Below are 22,019 nucleotides of genomic sequence, written 5' to 3' on the forward strand. Positions count from 1 at the left end.
TCCTGCCTCCAGGTTCCTGCCCTGTTAAGTTCTTGCCCGGATTTCCTTAGGTGATGAATCAGCGATATAAAAGTATAAGCCAAATAAACCATTTCCTCCCCAAATTGCTTTTTGGTCATGATCTCAGCAGGAACCTGGAGGCAGAAGCTGATGCAGAGGCCATGGAGGGCTTCTTCTCCATGGCTCGCTCAGCCTGCTTTCTTATAGAACCCAGGACAACCAGCCCAGTGATAGCACCACCCACAATGGGATGGGATCCCCCTTCATTGATCAGTAATTAAGAAAATACCTTACAGCTGGATCTCATGGAGGCATTTTCTCAACTGATGCTCCTTCCTTTCAGAGAACTCTAGCTGCATCAAGCTGATAGAAAACTAACCAGCACCAAGTGGAAATGGAAAACCAACAGAGAATATGCACAAGGATGATTGGCTGGGCAATGGGCTGACGCTAGAGATGAAACACACAGCTGCACATACAAAGTAAATTCTACCACTCAACTACAATGCAAGCCCAGAGATTCCATTTATATGCTAAAAATGTCAATAGTAGTTATCCCTGGTTAGAAAAATTTCAGATTTTCTTCCCATTTTGCAATGATTAAAAACAAAACAAAGCCAGGCAGTGGTAGCGCATGCCTTTAATCCTAGCACTTGGGAGGCAGAGGCAGGTGGATTTCTGAGTTCGAGGCCAGCCTGGTCTACAGAGTGAGTTCCAGTACAGCCAGGACTACACAGAGAAACCCTGTCTCAAAAAAAAAAAAAAAAAAAAAAAAAAAAAAAAAAAAAAAAAAAAAAAACAAGAAAATTAAATATATATATATATATATATATATATATATATATATAATTTTTTTTTAAACTTATGACCCTTACCATCACCTAAGCAAAGTTCTTAAAACTCATTCATTCATGGCTGGGATTATAGGTATGCCTCACCACATTGGTTTAAGTGCTGGGGTTGGAACCAGGGCTTCAAGCATGCTAGGCAATCACACTACCAACTGGTCACATTCTCAGTCTCTTGGGGTTTTTTGCTATTTTATATATATATAATATATGCTATATATAATATATATATTAAAAGATTGTTGGATTTTAAATAAAACACAAATTTGTGTTAATATTCTTTTTAGTCTTATTAGAGGCTGTGGATAAGACCCAGTGATAGAGAACTACTTTGCATGTGGAAAGCCCTGGATTCCATACCCAGCACTTTAAGAAAAGAAGAAATCACTTGCCATTTATTAAATGCATGACTGCTGTTTTTAAAAACATGTAACAAGCCAGGCAGGGCAGTACACGGGCCTTTAATTCTAGCACTCAGGAAGCAGAGGCAGGCAGATGTCTTTGAGTTCCATGATAGCAAAGACTGTTACACAGAAAAACTCATCCTCAAAACCAAAACCAAACCAAAACAAACATAACAATTGTGAATACAAACAATATATTTTATTTTATCCCTGAAAGCAATGAAATCAGAGGTGCTGAGGACTCAGCAGAGACTGAACGGTACTGCAGATCTACTGGCAATGGGACAGCATTTCTTCACATAAAGGTATGGGGGAGACATTTCAGAAAGTTATCTTTCATGAAACAATATATTTCTTATACTTATTTTAACAAAATATAATCACTGCTACTTTGTGGTAGCATTATAATAAATGAAAAATATCAAAAACTAAATTCAATTTAGTCTAAATCTAGAGGCTGGCTGCACATAAGCAGTTATTATACAGAATAAATACTACGAAATATAGAATACTATGTAGTGATTGGATTTGCTACAAAGGCTATTTAAATAGAGATGTTTTATTCTATACTAGAATTAACCAAGTGAAGATCTCTTGTGCTGTATACAGTAGCTGTTTCTCTAAAAAGATAAACAATCTTCATAATTTATATTTTAATGTTCTTAATTTTGTAAAGTGGTCATATAAAATGAATCTGACATCTCCTAACACAGGATACTCTTAAATAACATCAACTCACATTAATTTTCCAAGCAGTTTTGTGCAGCACAAATAACATTTATTATATACATCTGGCTAAAGTCCTTAAGTCCTTTCCTTCCTCCACCGAAATAACCAAAGCAACACTTACCAAAATATGGAAATGATGTACTTTCCTCATAGGAGAAACGGTTTTTACAATAGGTTTTTACATAGGTCAATGGTTTTTACATAGGGTCTGCTCTGTTGCCCAGGCTGGCACTGAGCTTGCAACTCTCCTGTCCCAGTATCCTAAGTTCCATGGCTACAGGCATATGACACCAAGATTTACTTTCAAATCAACAACTGTGATTGTGAAAAATTATACATATTTTATTTTTCATTTCATCATAAAAATATGTATTATTCTGCAGAATATATGTAAGAAATTTTAAAGTATGAGATTAGCTATTACTCTCACCTCTATTAAATTGTCCCCGATGGTTAGCTATGGACAGTGGCCGCTACCCATTTCAAAATTATCCTCTTACAAATGCTATTTTTAAAAATATACAATTAACCTCCAGTAATTTTGAAGGATAGTGCAAATGAAAACACTCTTTGGGTCCACTTCAAAACATGATTTTCAACATGACACTTCCTTTCTTTGCTCATAATTTGAGTAACAAAATATAGTTCTGGAAGCAAGCGCGTTCTCTACTCACGGGGGTATTGCCGAGGGCAGGTGACAGACTGAACCGAATGTTACTGTCCACTTATCTGACAAACATTTAATATACTTAAGTAAGTATTTATACACAGTACTCCATGTCTTTCTGATGCTTTTGTTTCTTGATCTCTGTACAGAGATGACCCCCCTGCTTACCATATCAACCTTGTTACCAAATTCCTGTTAAGAACACAGAACAGCATTAAAGAGCTTTGTGTCAAAGCAAACTAAGAATGCCTGCGATTATATATACAGAATTAGCATCCTATGAATCCAGCAAGCTCCGTGGGAATGTGTAGAGCTTTTATTGTCAAGTATTACTCTGTCCTAGGCAGCAGTTTAAGAGGTGTCCTGCGATGGATGTAATCCACAGTGGTGTAGCCATGCGAGGTGGCCTTCATTGCTATCTGACGCTGCCCGAAACACTCGTCCTTTTGTTGGTCGTTACCGGCACCAAATTCCCATTGGTGCCATTGGTAGTGTTGGCAGCTGAACCGTTCACAACAATATAGTCGACCTTGCTCTCCAGCTTCACCAAGCGCTGTAAAATGTCATCTAAGAGGACTGCGATCGTTCTCTTCAGATCAGCTACGGGGGAAAAACTGGAATCAATTATATTAAATAGCAAGAGAGCACTTAATATTTATGTCTTTACAGTTTAAGGGAAAGAGGTAAACAATTATCAGATATCTGAAAGAGAACGTGCTACAGAGAAGCTACTCGGAGCCCCCACAAGGAAAGCCTCACCACATTCACTGCTAGCACCACACCCAAAGCAGCAGACTTTCGAGCATAGCTGGACTCCCCACTGCTGAGAGCAGTGCATCAGATTTAAAGTCTGGTTCAAAACAGTCCCTCTGTAAGGAATACATTTAGACTGTTTCTTACTGCTAAAATACATATTTATTTTATGTGTATAGGTACTTGATCTGCATGTATGCCTGTACACCATGCGTATGCCTGGGGCCCAGAAGCCAAAAAGGGTGATGAATTCCATGCTAGAGTTAAAGACAGTTGTGAGCTCCATGTGGGTGCTTCTGGGTTCTTGGCAAGAGAAGCCAACACTCTCACCAGTGAGCCCTCTCTTGGGACTCTATGCTGAGTTTCTGAGTAGGGTGTAAGAAGGGTGGTCCAGGCAGGTGAGGAACTAGTGAAGGCAGGCAAGGAGAGCCCCATAAGCAAGAGACCCCCACACAAGCCAGATCCTGATGCTCCAGGGGAAGCAGGGGTGGGGAGCACAGGGTGACCTGCTCTGACCTAAGTTATTCTTTTGGGCTCAGCCTACATGAGTCCAAGCTACTCCAGCAGCCTCTGGCTCCTTGCTGAGGACAAACACAGAGGCCTCTGACTTTGCATTCTTGTTTGTATGCAGATGCTATTGCCTGGCCAGCACTAACCATGAAGCATTAACTGGCAACTGCTCCATACGAGCAAGAAGGTAGATACTATGAAGGATACAACATCCTTACCTGGGTGTGATAAAGAGAGAGACACCTAACATTGAGGCCATGACAATGGTCCACCTACCTGTGGTACAACCACCCCACTGTATCAAGAGAGGACAGATATAGAGGGTGGTTCTAATCCTTTGATCAGGAATCTGTGTTTATTGATGCTGAAGGCCATTGCCACCAATTGGATTTTGATCTACCAATAAAGACGCCAGTAGCCAATGACTGAGCATGGGACAGAACCACTAAGAGCTGAGTAAGCAAGAAACAGAGAGAATCAGAGGGAGGACTCCAGAGGAAAAAGGGACCACCGTAATAGCAGGAGAAAACCTACCATGTGAGTTTTCTGGTAAGTGGCCTCTGGCCACTTCCCTGACTGGGCCTGGGGTAGCAGGGGAAGGATTAGGAGTGTCCAGTCACTGAGTTAGTCAAAGCATTTTAATAAAAACTGGTGTGTGTGTGTGTGTGTGTGTCTGTGTATGTCTGTATGTGTGTGTCTGTGTATGTCTGTATGTGTGTGTTTCCTATTTGAGGATCTGAGATAGTTCCTGAAACCTACACACAATTGTGAAGGGAGATATGTCTGTGTATGTCTGTATGTGTGTGTTTCCTATTTGAGGATATGAGATAGTTCCTGAAACCTACACACAATTGTGAAGGGAGATGTGTGGTCTGAGGGCAGGCCAGGTAGCTAATAGGTAAAACTACTGCTGTAAAAGCCTGAGAACAGGAGTTCAATCACCAGCATCCACAGTAAGAGAGAATTGACTCCTAAATCTTGTTTCTGACATGCGTGCGAACACACACACACACACACACACTCAGAAACATGATGATACACACAGCCATACAATACACATGCACACAATAACAAACTATGTGATCTGAGCGTTATTAGCAATTAAGATCAGAATAAAGGATCTCATGGCTTCACTGTCAGGATAGCCGGAACCATCTGAAAAACTGCAGTCAAGAAAACTTGTGAACTTACTATCACTGCGTGAATTCTGACCTTGTGGAAAGATACACTGTGTCTACTGCTGACACTGCATACTCAGGAGACCTGGCCAGGGCTGCAGGCCTGGATCTAGTTCTTCCAGAAAGACCCTTAGCCTCTGTGGAAGGTGGAGAGGACTTACTACATTTTTCCTAGCTAGGAGAAAGAAAAAAAAAGATGGTTCTCTTGTGACTTGCCCTTCATGTTTCTTGTAGGCTTTTCACAGACATTAGGGACTCAATAGTGACAACTGATACTGTTATTTGTTTGTTGATCCAGACCAAAACTGTCAGCTCCACCCCTGGTCTGTGACCCCAGGGAAATAACCCCAGCTGATAAAGCTGACAGTAGCTGTGCTATCAGAAAAAGTATAAAACATACACACCTCTATGAATATAATTAATACCAGTGAATTACATTATAATTAAATGGCCAGTCCACGATTTTATGCGAAATTTTTTAATTTTCAGAAAGAAATGGTGGACAATCAACAAAACGCTGATGAAAACCAGGGGGCTGCAGAGACGGCCGTGGTTAAGAGCACCGGCGATCTTCCAGAGGCCCTTGGGTTCAGTCTTCAGCACTCTATCAGGCTCACAGCAACCGACAACTCCGAATAAACACTTCCTCTCCAGCTTGCTTTTGTTCCCGTGTTTTGCTGTAGCCACAGAAACCCTAAGACACCATGGCGCTACAAAGCAAAATCTTGTCTCAAAAGACCAAAGGTATGGGGATGGGGCAGGGACAGATGCCCAACTCAGAGCTTAGCAATTCAACAGCCACTTAGTGTCAGCCTTCACTTATTTTTGAGACAGTCTCACACTGTACCTAGCTAGAATTTGCCAATCCAGTTAGACTAGGATCATCAGGCCCCGGGGATCCTCTTGTCTCTACCTTCCTAATGCTGGGATTACAGGCACGCTCCACCATGCTTGGCCTTTTCTTTCTAACATGGAAATCATAAATGGGGCATCTATATCTCCTCCGCCAAGGCTCAGGAAATACTACAGAAAAAGGCAGAAAGAATGTCAGAGCAGCCTTGAGATGGCATGCTACTGCACTCTTGACTTCACAGCCGTTTTGACATACTGTGACAAAGCTGTGAGTAAAGCCTTTCCTCAGGAGGCATTACAAATACCTCTGCTGAAAGAAAAAGGTGACTTGAACAAAAGCAAACCAACACTCAGTCAACAAACTTACTACAGAAGTCTAAGGTCAGCCTAATTTACAAAGCAAGAACCAGCAAATAGAGTTGGGCACACAGCTCAATCAGTAAGTTGCTCACCTAGTATGCACAAAACCCTAAGTCTGACAACACATAAACCAAGAGTCAAGGCACAGGCCTATAATCCAGTACCAGGGAGATATAGGAAGATCAGAAGTTCAAGGCTATATCCAACTACAAGGTAAATTCAAGGCCAACCTGGGAAACATGAGACTCTGCCTCAAAATAAATAATTAAATAAATAAAACAGGCTAGGGTTATAGCTTGGTTTAGAATATGTGGTGGTTTGAATAGAAATGCCCCTAAGGACTCATTCAAGGGAATGCGTCGCTCATAGAGTGGCAATATTAGGAGGTGTGGCCTTGTTGGAGTGGGTGTGGCCTTGATGAAATAGGTGTGGCCTTGTTGGAGGAAGTGTGTCATTGTGGGGATGGGCTTTGAGATCTTATTAGCTCAAGTCAGACCAGTGCTTCTCAGTCTCCTGCTGCCTACAGATCAAGATGTAGGACTCTCAGTTCTTTCTCTAACACCACGTCTGCCTGCATGCTGCCATGAGTCCCACCACAATGATAATGGACTAGACCTCTGAAACTGTAAACCAGCCCCAATTAAACGTTATCCTTCATAAGAGTTGCTGTGGTCATGGTGTCTCTTCACAGCAATGGAACCCTAAGACAGTGTGCTGGCCTAGCATTATGTGAAGGCCCTGGATTGGATTCCCAGCACTGAATGAGCAGGCTTCATTCAGACTTCTCAGCTTCCCATCTCATCTAAAAGGAAGAGACTGACACACAGAAAGAACTTCAAACGAGCCAGATGTGGCGCTCCACGCCTTTAATCCCAGTACTGGGAAGGTGGAGGCAGGTGGATCTCTGAGTTCAAGGACAGCTTGTTCTACATGGTGAGTTTCAGGGCAGCCAGAACTACATACAGACACCCTGTCTCACAAAACAAAACAACAACAGAAAACTTAAAACAGCAGGAACATAGGCTATGAAAGGGAGAGTTGCAGTAAGCAATGCTGGAACTATAGGTAAATCCTGTTTCTTGAGACTTAATGTTGTCTATTTGATGTTCTATTTGATGTTTTATATTGAGAAGTCAAAAAATAAAAAAAATCTAAATATATACATATATAACAATACTGTTATATATTCATTTTTTAAATGCATGTAATAACACATACATATTTTAAAGAGATGAATGTCACAATTTCTATAATGTACTAAAATATAATGAATTTTATATAAATATTAATAACTTAAATCTGGGTGAAGAATATATAAGTACTATATTTCTACTTTCCATTTGAAAATATTCACCTGTAATTTTTTTTTTTTAATCAACTTATAAGGAGCACACATGCTGAGCTCAAGTCTTGTACGCGTATTTACACAGGGATGAGCTGGGAAGGAGACGGGAGCCATCGAGTGGGGCTTACCATAGCCTGCCATGGACGCGCCGCTGTCCACGTCCGCGCTCCGGCTCTCCTCCGCCAGAGCCTTCACGTATCTCTTGCTTAAATCTAGGATCTGCTCACGAAGCTTGACGCTGCTCTGCCTCCGCGGCTGCTGCAAAGTGTAGTGAAGTAGCATCAGCCCCCAGATGAGTCCGAACACCAGCAACAGGAAGCTCAGTTTCTGCGACATATTTTTTCTTGAGATTGTACGGAACATGTCTGATGAAGGAAGCAAGCAGACTCGATCGTGGAGCAGTAACTGGAAATCAAGTCTTCTGAGAGGAAAGAGGAGAAGCCACTGTCTACTGCCGTCTGTCCATCTTCACCAGGGCTGCGCCTGCTCTCACACAACTGTAAATGAAGGGCAAAGGGTCAGTGCCACCTGCACCAGCACCAGGATAAACAAGGACACTGCCAGCCTTCTGATTTGCTACTGTCACCCTCCCTGACAGCTTTCTCTGTCATCTATCAGTTCTTTTTCGTATCTTCAAAATTAAGCTAGAAATAAATATAAATTTGTTAATAGCTGAAAAATGTGCCACCACAGTCATAAAATTTTGAATGAGTTTTCATCTGTCACTAAGCCACTGATAAGGTTGACAGACATTACAAGATTCTAAGTTCTGTCTGTTCAAACACAGCCACCAACACCAACACAAAGGCGATTCCTAAAGGAAATGCAAACAGGAGTGTCAAAATAAAAGTCAGAAACAATGAAAAGCAAATACAGAAAATCAAAATGCCTAGCTAGCAAGAATTCCCATGATAAAATGTGTGCCGACATTTGAACGTGCCGCTCGCTAGGTGAGATTACTAATGAGACTGCACTGACCGTATGAAGCATCCACCCTAGAATGGAAAGTAATCAAGTCAAAGGTTAAAAATCACAAAACTTGGAAAGAGTTAGAATACAAAAATTAGTGTTTATAAACCACCTAAGTGGTCAGGAAATGCTCTGGGTGGCTTCATCACCCAGAGGGAGGTTAATAATCGAAGTAAAAAATCTATAGTGCATTTCCCATGACTACGTCATAGCTTACTAAAAATAGACTTTAGGGATGCTTTCATTTCTGCAGTGCAAACAAACATGCTGATCTGTCTACTAGGGAATAACAAAACCAGATAGAGCCTACTTTGAGTCTACAACTAAAGGTGAATACAGTACAGTCATATAAAGGTAACAAGCCAGGCACAGGGGCACACACACGGGCAAGCCCCAGGGGCACACAAGGGCAATCCCAAGGGCACACACGGGCAATCCCAGCACATGGGAGGCAGAAACAGTATGTCGAGCTCTAGGCCAGCCTAGGCTGCATGGACTGTCAAGTCAGTCTCAGCTACACAGCAAGACAAACAAATCAACCCAAAGACTTCGGACCATTATAACTTTCATTGAGCACCTAGTGAGTTATGCACAAAGGATGCACTGGAGTTGTTCTTCCCTAGAAATGCGCTTTCTAGAGGAGATGCTTTAGATTTTTTGTTTTATTGAGACAAGCTCACGCTATGCCTCCTGGATGGCCTGGGACTCACTACATACATCAAAGCTGGCCTCAAACTCATACAGATCCACTGCCTCAGATTTATAACAAAGATGCAGATTAAACTGTGTATCCCTATGAAAAGAGCGCTGGGACTCTCCAGTTAGCTCGAACGACAAGTCGGCATGACTGCCAAGCCAGAAACACAACACCACTGGAGAACTGAGAACAAGGCCAGCTAGGTGTTTCTGGCAGATGAAGAGTTAAATGGCAGCTATGACAGAGAGGAGGGGAAGAGAAAGCACATCCAACCATACACCGTGTGCTGAGGACTGGCAGCAGGAAAGCAGCAAAGCTGCCGTCTGCCAAAGGTAAACCATATGGGCGGCAAAGCTGGATGTATGTCCTCGCAAGCACAGCGACGTATAACACGCCAGGGGCCTGACTGCCAGCCCTGTGTGTAAGCCAGCATGAGGACAGCGTAGTACAGAGTGGCATGCTGTGCTTTCAGAACCAAGGCTACAGTGAAGCCACGTGGTGCAGCCTGGGATACGCACAGCCACGAACATCTTGGGTTCAACACACATTACACATTTGGTCTTAAATTCACGCCCAGCTGCTGCACACTGAGAAATCTTTTATTGTTTCCCAATTTAAAAAGAAAAAGAAAACAAAACAATTAACTCTCAATAAGTTACTCCACCCCAAATGTCTAAATATAAGATCTGACTTCACCATTGGTCAGAAAAGAGACCTTCATAAAGGGAAGGACATTCCAGCATGGATTCTCCAGCATCTGCTCAGCACTGAGATGGGGAAAATCCAGGTCTCCTCTCAGCGCTCTCAATCTTATTAATAAGAGATTTTAAAAATGGGCCCAGAGGAAAGTCCAAGGACATTTTTATTAGCATTTAACCAGAACCCCCCCCCCCCAAGGACAGGCAAACTGTAAATCTCAACAGATTTATCTGAGCTAGCACGAAAGTTAGACATATAATGGACAAGCAGCAGTATGACTGGGGGAGGGGGGGAGCAGGAGGGCCTTGAGGAGAGTACAAAAGCACAAAATAACAGGAAATTCAAAGTATTAAGGAAATCACGCTGAAAAACGAAGAGAACAAAAACCAGAAGTGAGAACTTTCTGACGGATTCAGAATAGCCAGCAGGTTCAGGTTCAGGAAGCTGTGGTCTGGTGAGCTAATGTTCAGGGGTGAGCTCGGGAAGGAAAGGTCCATGTCCCACTGAAGGACTAATTACTGCACCTATCTCTACCATGCCTTAAAGTAAGCATGGCTTCCCAGGCTCCTTGACCATGCCCAGCTGGAAAGTTACGTCTCCACCCAGACCACAGATTCTATTTTCTTGATCAGGAGTTATTTCTAATCTTCCCCCCCCCCCATACACACACACTTTACATCCTGATCGTAGCACTCCCCTCCTTCCCTCCTCCCAGTATCCCCTCACATAGCCCCTCCATGCCTCTTCCCTTCTCCTCTGAAGAGGGGGAGGCACCCCCGAGTGCCAACCCACCCTGGCACATCAAGTCACAGCAGAACTAGGCACATCCTCTCCCACTAAGGCCACGCAAGGCAGCACAGTTAGGGGAACTGGATCCACAGGCAGGTGACAGATTCAGTGACAGCCCCCGCTCCAGTTATTGGGGGATCACATGGAAACCAAGCTGCACTTCTGCTACAATGTGCAGAAGTGGCAGCTCTAGGTCCAGGCCATGCATGCTCTTTGGTTGGTGGTTCAGTCTTTGAGAGTCCTCTCTCCCGGGCTCTCCCCACATCTGACCAAACTCCTGCCCCCCTCACCCCCCTCCCCATCCCCTCTACCACCCATATCCCACTCTCCATCCATTTCCATTGACTATTTTATTTCCCCTTCTGAGAGAAATTCAAGCATCCTCCCTTAGGCCCTCCTTGTTAGCTTCTTTGGGTCTGTGGATTATAGCATAGGTATCCTGCACTTTATGGCTAATACCATATAAGTGAGTAAATACCATGCATGTCCTTTGGGGTCTACATTACCTCACTCAGGATGATATTTTCTAGTTCCATCCATTTGCCTGCAAATTTCTTGATGTCATTGTTTTTAATAGCTGAGTAGTATTCCACTGTGTAAATGAATCATATTTTCTTTATTCATTCTTCAGTTGAAGGACATTTGGGCTTTTTTTTCTTCCATTTCTGACTACTACAAATAAAGTTACTATGAACATAAATAAGCAAGTATCCTTGTGGCATGGTGGGACATCTTTTGGTTATATTTGTGGCATGGTGGAACATCTTTTGGTTATATACCCAGGAGTGGCATAGCTAGATCCTGGGGTAGAACTATTCCCAATTGTCTGAGAAACTGTCAAATTGATTTCCAGAGTGGTTGTATAAGATTTCACTCCCATTCGCAATGGAGGAGTGTTCCCCTTGCTCCACATCCTTGCCAGCATGTGCTGTCCCTTGAGTTTTTGATCTTGGCCATTCTGATTGGTATAAGGTAGAATCTCAGGGTCATTTTGATTTGCATTTCCCTGATGACTAAGGACGTCAAACACTTCTTTAAGTGTTTCTCAGTTATTAGAGATTCCTCTATTGAGAATTCTGTTTAGCTCTGTACCCCATTTTTAATTGGGTTATTTGGTTTGCTGGAGTCTAATTTCTTGAATTTTTTTATATATTTTGGATACTAGCCTTCTGTTGGATGTAGGGTTGGTGAATATGTTTTCCCAATCTGTAGGCTGCCATTTTGTACTACTGATGGTGTCCTTAGCCTTACAGAAGCTTTCAGTTCAATGAAGTCTCATTTATTAATTGTTGACCTCAGCGCCTGAGAACTAAGTGTTCTGTTCAGGAATTTGTCTTCTGTACCAATGCATACAAGGCAGCTCCCCACTTTCTCTTCTATTAGATTTAGTGTATCTGGTTCTTTGTTGAGGTCTTTGATCCACTTGGCCTTAGTTTTATGGAGGGTGATATATATGGGTCTATTGCATTCTTTTACATGTATTTCTACTCTTGACAATGCTCAGCCTCTAACAGAATGAGATGCCCATCTCAATGGGGAGTCAGGGGTTTGGACGCAGACAATAATAATAAGGAAATCTGGTGGTGTCTCCTCCATGATTTCTCACACAGTTATTATGCAAAGTGTTTGCGGATGTGTTAGATGCACACAGTAGAGGTTTTATTCAGCAACAAAGAAAAGCAAGCTTATGTCACTTACAGGAGAATGGATGGAACTGGAAATCATCATTAAGTGGAACAGGCCAGTCTCACAAAGTGTCGTGTTCTCCCTCGTAGGTGACAGTTAACTTTAAAAGAAAGAAATGAAAAGGGGAACAATTTGAAAAAAAGACAAAAAAGGAGGAAGGGCAAAGAAAGTATAATAGACCGAGTGAATATGATGAAGGGTATTCTCCACTACTCCCTTCCATATCGACGAACCCACTGCTCTGCACAGCTAATGTACACTAAAATGAGAAGTGTAAGGGAAAGGGAGGGTAGGGAAGGGAAGGGAAGGATAGGATTGTCTTGGGAACAACAAAGGTTTAAGAGTCTGGGAGCACAGATCCCACTCTACACTAGGGCTCTAAAAGGACATCAAGGAATAAAGTAGGCGTGGACACCACAAAGAAGAAGAAACACCCCAGAACCCTTCCCAAGTTAAAAAGATGTCCAGGAGCCAGTTTATGCCTGACCAAGGGCTAGAAAGTTCCAGCGTTCAAAAGGGTTCCATACAGCACCCCAAGACCTGAGAATCAGCCTGAGAACAAGCCATTCCAAGCAACACAGGAAGAAGTAACTAGGTCTTTAAAGGCACACACCTCCATTGTTCTTTCTCAGGCAATATTTAAAAAAAAAAAAAAAAAAATCACCTAGCAAGATTCCTTATCATCCCAGTACCAAATCATACCCTATACCAATTAAATGAGAATGGGGATGGGAACCGAGCATCATCTTTGTTCCTGTCTTGGGTTTTAATGACGTGTTGGTGAGCACTCCTACACGGTGGGCAAACATTCTCCCTACCACTGAGCTATGCTCCCAGCCAGCGTCAGTATGGCTGGTTTTACAGTTGCTTTACAACAGGGTTATAATATGGACTTCCATGGCCTCCATCACCTTGCCTCTCGGCCTTTACAAGGGCCGGGATTACAGACGTGTGCTATCCTGCCTGCTGCTACCAATATTTTCTAGAGAACACTAGGTTAGTCCTCAATGTACAGCAAAGTCAGAGAAGAACGCTGCCCAGAATCTCAGATCTCCTCATGAAATGAAGCAACAACAAGATTTGCAGGGAAGGCATTGTAAGTTCTGAGTTATAAATCAGATCATTTGGTGTGACATTGGAATCCTGCTGCTTGAGGGAGATAGAAACCTGTGACCTTTACCAGAACACACGTTCTTACTGCCAGAGTGGCTAAGTCTCCATTCTTACTAGGCAAGTATAAAGGTGAAAAGCCAACTCCACTGACCACTTCGGTATCAATATGAGCACATGTCCCTGTCCACTGGGAGTTACAGGTATGCTTTCATATAGACAGATGGACAGACAAGGAGTTTGAACTTTCAGCAACTAACAGCAATTTACTGTGTGTCTGTGTCTTTTAGTCGTGGCTTCAAGGGAAGCTGAGAGGAGGCTGGTAGCACAGCTACTTCCCATAGCAAAGGCAGGTAGAGCTTAAAACTACATGCTACAACCATTTCCATCATTATCCACATTTTTTTTTTTTTTGGTCTAAAATAACTTTCTAAACATTCCTATGGGAAGGTTCCCAACTGCAGAAAATCCAAATGGAAAATAGAAAAAGAAATAGAGGGTGATAAAGGTCTAGACAATACTATAACATGTGAGGAAGCTTGGCTTACTCATTCACCTATTCATCCATCCATTCACATAATCTATGAAAACACCTACTATGTGTCAGAAATTGGCAATGTGAAAGGTGGAAGTAGGATTCCTGTTTCCCTGAAGACCGTGCCTTAGTGGATGTGAGACAATAAGGCACTACTCTAAATTAACAAAAACTGAGGCTGTGTCTGATGAAGTCTGTATGAGGTATGGGCTAAGGTCAAAGGGGTTAGCAACTGGTCTATCAACTACAAAATCTGGTCCCAATTTCCTACCAACTAAAAGTATTAACATTTGTTTCTGACCAGAATCTTAAAGGAAACTGCTTTTTTTTTAACTCTCAATACAAGCAAATAGCAGAACTGGAGAGATGGCTCAATGGTTAAGAGCACTTGCTGCTTTTTTTTTTTTTCAGAGGAAAGGAATTCAAGCCAGCCATGATGGTTCGCTGCCTATAACTCTAGCTACAGGAAATTTGAAGCCCATTTCTGGCCACCATGAACATGGGCAGGTGGACAGATGGACGGGGACACACACGAGTGCAAAATCAATCTTTAAAAAAACAAACAAACAAAAAAAGCAAGCAAATGTAGGGGGTGGTTCTGATGCTCTGACTGGGAATGAATGCTGAAGGTCCTGTTCCCCAACTGGTTCTTGATCAAAACCAATTTAAAAAAAAAATGCAAGCAGCCAATGGTTCGGTAGAAGAAGTGGGACTTGGTTTTCCCGCAGACAGGTTAGGAGATGCAGGAGAGGAGAAAAGGATCTGCCATGCTTCAGAGGGAAAAAGAACCACCAGCCATGTGAGATCTAGGTCAGAGTGGCCATTGGCTTCTTCCCCAACTGCGCCTGGGGTAGCAGGTGGGAGATTAGAAACACAACTAAGCTGAGGGCAGATTTAGGGTACTGAGTTAGGACTAATGGTAACTGAGCAACTAAAGTTGAGGTCAGATTCAGAGTGCTGAGCTGGGAATGAAAAGAAGGGTGTGCTAGCAGAGGAAGGCTGGCTATTGAGCTAAAGCATATTAAAAATAAGTTAATTGTGTGTGTAAGCTTCATCCACAGCGATAGGTGGATGGGGTGGCTCCTGGGTGTCTACCTAGAGCTTAAAATAGGGTAGTAGAAATGGCAGGCTACAAGCAAATAAGCAGGAAAGGACTCACAAGCCCTAATAAGGCCTTGTCTAGACAAACCAAAGTAAAGTAAAGAAACAATATACCTATATCCCACAAGTAAACACAGGAACAAAGAGAAAGCAGCTTAGCAAAGCAATTCCTTCTTGCAAAAAACAATTCACTAAGAACCCAACCCAAGCTAGCAGGCTCAGGTTTTTATTCAGACACAGGTAGTGCTTGTATCTTTTCCACATTGGCTAGGGTCCAATCTCACAGCCTTTTCCAATTGGCTAGTTTTAAAAGAATCATGCAAAGAGAATGAAGGAAAGAGGGAAGGAGTTGGCTACCCTAGGCTGTCAGATTCTGGAGGGTTGGGGAAGGGCTACCTTTGTATAAACAAATATGGGGAAAGTAAACGATTTGCATAAATGTTTTACTAAGCGGGAGAAATGAGAGGTGTGGGAGTTTGCAGAATTTTGGCTCTCAATAGGCTGTCCACCTCTGATAGAAAAAAAGACATTTTCCCCTCACAAATAGCAAGAAACCCCAGGCAAATAAAGCCCTGATGTCCCATTTCTTAGGAGCTTGTCAGTCTATCTGGTAATATACAGGATCAATAATGACCTGATGTGATGATCTTTACAAACACAAAACACTTAATTTGTATTTTCTAATAGGAAGAGGATAAGAGGAAGTGGGGTGCAGAACAAAGTCTAGGGAACAAGTCCAAGAATGGTAACAGAAAACTGTTACTAGGTATTTTAAGCACAATGTGTCAAACTCGGGGGAAAAAAAAAAAAAAAAAAAAAAAAAAAAAAAAAAAAAAAAAAAAAAAAAAAAAAAAAACGTTCCCTAAGGAGTACAGACATCAGGCAGCAAAGACTGGCAGAAGTTTTTTTCTAAATTTCTCTATTTGCTACAGGGTTTATTATTGCCACTCCAACTTATAAAATCTTTACAGGAAGCAGGTGCAGTGGTACATGCCTATAGTCCAGTACTCAGGAGACAGAAACAAAATCGGAGTTTGAGGGCAGCCAGGGCTACACAATGAGACCCTGGCTTTAAAACAAAAACAAACAAACAAAAAAACCTTTAAAGCAGCAATTCTAAGCCTTCCTAAAGCTGTAACCCTTTAATACACTTCTCATGTTGTGGTGAATCCCAACCATAGCATTATTTTATTGTTACTTCATAACTGTAATCTTGCTACTGTTATGAGTCATAATGTCTGATATGCTACCCCTGTGGAGGTCACAACCCCCAGGCTGAGAACTGCAGCTTTTAAAGACCGCACTATTCAAAGCTCTCTTACACACCTCACCAAGCTGTATGCTTGCAAATAACCAAGTAGTTAAGCAACATTTTAGTGGTTTCTCCCAAGCCCCAAACCAAAAGATAAACCTGTCAGGCCAGCTTTATTACTAGAACAAAAGAAGGACAAATAACCATGAAATATTTAAACAAGAATTATAGAAAAGAAGGAAGGAGCACACAGAGGGAATCAGGACCAGCCAACAACATCCAAACTCTCAGCTCAGGACCCCATTGCTTTCAAAAACAGCAAACAAAACAGATCATTTGCAATTAACAATGTTTAAAAAAACAAAAAACAAAAAAACAAAACAAAACAAAAAAAAAACCCAGCCGGGCAGTGGTGGTGCAGGCCTTTAATCCCAGCACTTGGGAGGCAGAGGCAGGTGGATTTCTGAGTTCGAGGCCAGCCTGGTCTACAGAGTGAGGTCCAGGACAGCCAGGCTTACACAGAGAAATCCTGTCTCAAAAAACTAAAACAAAACAAAATGAAACAAAACAAAAAAACAGAAATCATCAGAGAAACAAGTACACACTACAGCATTTATTTTGCAGAATTTGTCTTGGTATATTTATTTTTACATACAGGCATGTCCATGAAAATCTACAGATAAAGATTTCTTGCTGAGTTTCAGTTTTAAAAAGAATTGTAAAAAAAAAAAAAAAAAAAAAAAAACAAGTGCTTTCCTTTTAAACTGCCTGTCATGAAGTATTTCCATATATTTTTTATGAAAGCACTGTAATAGCAACTGTAATGTTAAAAACATTAACAGATGGCTAATCCTACCTTAAAACCTCTCATTCAAATCCCATTTCGCCTTGATTCAGTGCTACGTCCTGTGCTGTTATGAATAATGTCTGACAGAGGCGGCAGTGGCAGCAGCAGCAGCGGCCAGTAAGCACAGCTGCCTGCACTCAGCCTAAGGTGCTATATAAGAATCACACCTGCCTGTTGTCTCCATACAACTTCACAGCCATAAAGGCATGTGTAGAGTATAAAAAAGATATGGTATGTTCACCAGCAGTCAGAAGTACACATACAAGATGCAGAACTAAGCCCTACACACACACACACCAGACTTGGCCCTGGAATGGAATTTCTGGGGGAAAATGTCCATTCCTAAAATATTTTCTCTACATAATACTGCCTGAAGCAAATATCTGATGGGAAAAATTAACATAGGCGACAGCTACCAACTCTATAATTAGGTCTAAACTTGAAGATGCTTAGGCCTTGGGGGTATATAGCTACTGAGTTCAATCCACACTGCCAAGAACTAAAGATTAAAAAAAAATAATAAAATCCACTGCCTTGAAGAAAGCTACACGAGAGTTCCTGCAAAGGTGATACACAGATATCTTAACATTTTCAGATGGCATCTTGGGGAAGAGAAGCAGCAGTAAAAATTATAAAAATAGATGTTAAAAGAGGAATAAAGTATCCTAAAGTACTCTTGTCTGATGGCGCACAGCTTTAACTCCAGCATGAGGGAGGCAGAAGCAGTTTGGGCTCTCTAAGTTGGAGATCAGCTTGGTCTACATAGCGAGTTCCAGTCCACCTAGAGCTGTGGTGACAGAGGGGTAGGGGTAAAGGCTGCAATTAAAAACAGGAAGCACTATATGAAAAGAAAAGTGCTTAATCACTGTGCTATAGTGAGTGTTTAATCTAAAACATATTACGCAGCATCAGATATTTCAGTCACAGGCTGAGCTGCTCAGAGCCTTAGCCAATCATAACTTGTGTCCTGTGGCCCTACACCCCTTTCCAGCTGACTGGACTAGCACAGGGCACCCTTGCCAGGGGCCTTCTACATAAAGAGGCCAGAGAGAAAACAACGGCTGAAGTAGATGAATTCATGAAGAGGAAAAATGAAAACGGGTTAGAGAAGCGAGACCAGAAGCTATGAGTGAGCAGGAGAGAGGTACCCGGGACCACCAGGAAGGAAGGAAGAGAAGCCACAGCACAGAGACAGGCAGCACAAGACAGGGGTGCTGCTTGGTAGGAATTGTGATTTCCGCAGCTTCCTAGCTCTTCCATGAGAGTCCCTTTTTATCAGGGTGGATGAGGGCAGGGAACAAGGACACAGATAAATGCCTAAGGGAATTTATAGTTTTCCCCTATAGTAAAATGGATGTTCCAAGATCCTTAGCATTGAAAGTCTGAGATAGAAGTGTCCCTGGAATCGATCTGTCCACTATTGTAGACTCGGGGAAAGGGGAACTGCAGAGAATGCAAAGCTAAGGTCATGCAGATGATGGCAGAACAGGACAAGAACCAAGGTTGCCACCTTCTGTGGCTCTCACCTTCTCTGCTTCACTCAGTGACACCAAAAGAAACATTTTCTTCAAAATGAGTATTTCTGCCACACATTTTAAGGTTAATCAGAAATGCTTACATGCACACGCCTTCTTCCACAATTCCCAGTTATGAACTGTTACTGTTCTAGCGATCATCAGAAGGCTTCCCTTTCCCTAAAGGTATTAATTACACAGAAAAATAACTCATCAGGCCCACTGGCTCCACTGCCCCATTACAACAGCACATTCAAAACAATATTTACTCAATTATTTCACATATTGCACAATAGTGTCTCAACTCAAATAGTACATACAGGGCAGACACCTTAAATGAAAAGGAAATTCAGTTAAAGATTTATAAAGATTTCCTTGAAAACCCAATGTCAGTAACATTGAGAAAGCAAGGGTAAAAACAACCCATGAAACTTGAACACACTGAAGTCGTTCCTGACCAGCTTTTCCGCATCCATTCAATGCGTCTCCAGAACAAAAACTATAACCTGGGAACAGAAATCCTAAATAGGTGCTGGGTGATGGTGGCGCACGCTTTTAATCCCAGCACTTGGGAGGCAGAGGCAGGAGGATCTCTGAGTTTGAGGCCAGCCTGGTCTACAGAGTGAGTCCCAGGACAGCCAGGGCTACACAGAGAAAATTGAAGAGCAAGAAAGGGAGAGAAGGAAGGGAGAGAAGAAGGGAGAGAAAAAGGGAGGGAGGGAGGAAGGGAGGGAGGGAGGAGAGAAAAGAATGAACCAGTGGGAAACAGTACAGAAAGTTGACATAGGGGAAAGCTGCAGAGGATCTGACAAAGCCTTTAATCTCCTTTTAAGGGTTTCTTCCTGCGGGCCCAGGCTAGGGAGGTGGGGGAGGTGAGTGAGTCCTTGTACAGTATCTCCAGACTGATCCCCAGGAAGGCAGAGTCATCAATCGCCTTAGAACATTCTCAGCCATCTTAAAGGGGCGGAAATTAAGAAGCCAACATATCTTAAGGAATTCTCTGCATGTAAGGAGTAAAATATAAAGTGAACACACAACCTAGATCGCTAATGATTAATCACACACTTCGAATCACATTCAAAACATCTTTTCATCAAATGAAGAACAAGGTGGAATAGTTCATTATTCATAAATCTAACAACTTAAAACTATGTGTGATCTCCATCTGCTGGATGAAACAAATCGGCTTGGAGCCATTGATTAGCCTGAATGAAGCAGCGGACAGTGGGACGTCAAGGGTTCGAATCCTGACTGCCTGGCCATTCAAGTGCCACCGCCTGAACCCACAGCAGATAAAGTTCCTCCTTACCGGCCTCCCAGGAGAAGAGTTTGGCAGGTTTAAAAGGCATTTCATGTCCTCCTAATGAGAGTATTGAGCTGTCAAGAGCGGGTCACAAATGAGCGCGGCCGCGGCGACTGCCCATCCCCGCAGAGCACCGCGGAGCCCGGCCCGGCGGTCGAGGCTGTCAAAGTAGCAAAGCCGGGGCCGCAGGGACACCGCCTCCCGCCTCCCCTAGCTCCTCCGTCTAACCTGGCCTTCTGGTTTCTCGTCAATCACCCGGACCGCCGCCGCGAGGCTCACAAACTAGAGATACAGCCACAGCCCGCCGCGGGCGTCAGCGGCGCCGCAACAGCCTCCGGGCCAGAACCGAGGTAGGACAGAGAGCGCTCGGCACCCGGGGACTCTACTCCCCGTTTCCGCTCCGCCTCCCGGCCACCCTTCCCCCACTCTCCGGCCAGGGCCCGCTGCGCGAGGCATTGTGGGTAATGTAGTCCCACCTTGCGGAGACCCGGCACGTGCTCTGGGTCCCGGAGCTCAGGGCGACGCGGTCGCTTAGCAACTAAGAGGCGCAGCAGCTGCAACGCTGCTAGAGAAAACGCAGCTCCCTATTTGCCACTGGAGGTGAAGCATCCTACTCCCTACTTTCCACTAGAAAAGCAACCTCTAATGCTGTTGTCTGACTCTAGAGGGCATCCTAGTGTTGGAGAGTCCAGTGTGCCCATTGTGCTCCTCAAGGTCCTCACCCAGGGCAGTAGGAAAAAAAAATAATAAAAGGACTAAAGATTAATCGAAACAAATTATCCTTTTCTGGGGACTGGAGACCTAGCTCAACAGTTCAGACAGTTTGCTGAGGGATCAGATGTCCAGAGTTCGATTCCCAGCTCCCATATCAAGAGGTTTATAATGTCTTAGAACTCCAGCTCCAACGGATCCCACCCGCTTCTGGCCTCTGCAGACCTCAGCACACTCACACACAATTACGTGAACACAAATAAAGTGTTTTTAAAATATTCTTGTCACGGATGGTACAGTTATGTATACACACGACAAATACAAAGCAACTTGTAGACAAATTATTACAACTAATAAAAGTTTGACAAAGTTAATTCCTTTTTAAAAGAAAAAATCAAGGACTTCGGGGCTTGGGCATGCAGCTTAGTGGCAGAACACTTGCCTAGCATGCATATGGCCCTGATTAAATGCCAAGCACACCCCAAAATTACACGTTAAAAAGACAAATTGGGCTGGAACGATGGTTTAGTGGTTAAGAGCACTTGTTCTTAGAGAGCACTCAGGTCAGTTCCCAGAATACATATGGTGGCTCACAACCATCTGTCACCCCAGTTCTGGATATCTGACAGTCTTCCTCTGGTCTCACCAGGAATACAGTTGGTACACTAAGGTAAATGCAAGCAAAACACCCATATTCATAAAATACTCTCTCTGTCTCTGTGTATGTGTCTCTCTGTGTCTCTCTGTGTCTCTGTGTGTGTCTCTGTGTGTGTTTCTGTGTCTCTGTGTGTGTCTCTCTCTCACATGCACACACACACACCTCAAAAAACAAACAAACAACAACAACAAAAAAAAACCCAGGAGAATCTGGAGATCAAACACAGCCTGGGAAAGACAGTTTTAACAACAAACAAAAGACAAGCCTTAGAGTGGAGTGAGACCCTTGAAATATATAATTCAAGAAAGCCCTTTTATTCAGAATGTATAAAGAATTTTAATCACTGGGGGCTAGAGAGATGGCTTAGTGGTTAAGAGCACTGACTGCTCTTCCAGAGGTCCTAAGTTCAATTCCCAGCAACCACATGGTGGCTCACAACCATCTGCAATGGGATCTGGTGCCCTCTTCTGGTGTGTCTGAAGACAGCTACAGTGTACTCATA

General features: G+C 42.9%; 1 protein-coding gene and 1 long non-coding RNA gene across 7 annotated transcripts; both read right to left on the minus strand.

Annotated features, from left to right (window-relative positions):
* Window positions 1-1,429: 1,429 nt before the first annotated feature.
* On the minus strand, window positions 1,430-20,592 carry Ccdc126 (coiled-coil domain containing 126). 6 transcript variants are annotated; one of them, XM_076913355.1, is made up of 5 exons: window positions 20,377-20,563; window positions 12,499-12,586; window positions 11,307-11,392; window positions 7,775-8,143; window positions 1,430-3,248 (listed from the first exon to the last, which is right to left on the minus strand). In XM_076913355.1, exons 4-5 carry the CDS (start codon window positions 8,007-8,009, stop codon window positions 3,064-3,066), a joined length of 420 nt encoding a protein of 139 aa, XP_076769470.1. In that variant the 5' UTR covers window positions 8,010-8,143; window positions 11,307-11,392; window positions 12,499-12,586; window positions 20,377-20,563; the 3' UTR covers window positions 1,430-3,063. The 6 variants fall into 6 exon arrangements, with proteins under 6 accessions (XP_076769470.1, XP_076769471.1, XP_034375232.1 ...); XM_076913356.1 differs by lacking the exon at window positions 20,377-20,563 and adding an exon at window positions 20,155-20,335; XM_034519341.2 differs by lacking the exon at window positions 11,307-11,392 and having other exon boundaries at window positions 20,377-20,564.
* On the minus strand, window positions 3,696-7,768 carry LOC143434515 (uncharacterized). Its single transcript, XR_013104025.1, has 2 exons — window positions 4,753-7,768; window positions 3,696-4,666 (listed from the first exon to the last, which is right to left on the minus strand). It is a non-coding gene; the product is annotated as an uncharacterized LOC143434515 (long non-coding RNA).
* Window positions 20,593-22,019: the final 1,427 nt, after the last annotated feature.

Source organism: Arvicanthis niloticus, chromosome 15, assembly GCF_011762505.2.
Source record: "Arvicanthis niloticus isolate mArvNil1 chromosome 15, mArvNil1.pat.X, whole genome shotgun sequence".
NCBI classification, from domain to species: domain Eukaryota; kingdom Metazoa; phylum Chordata; class Mammalia; order Rodentia; family Muridae; genus Arvicanthis; species Arvicanthis niloticus.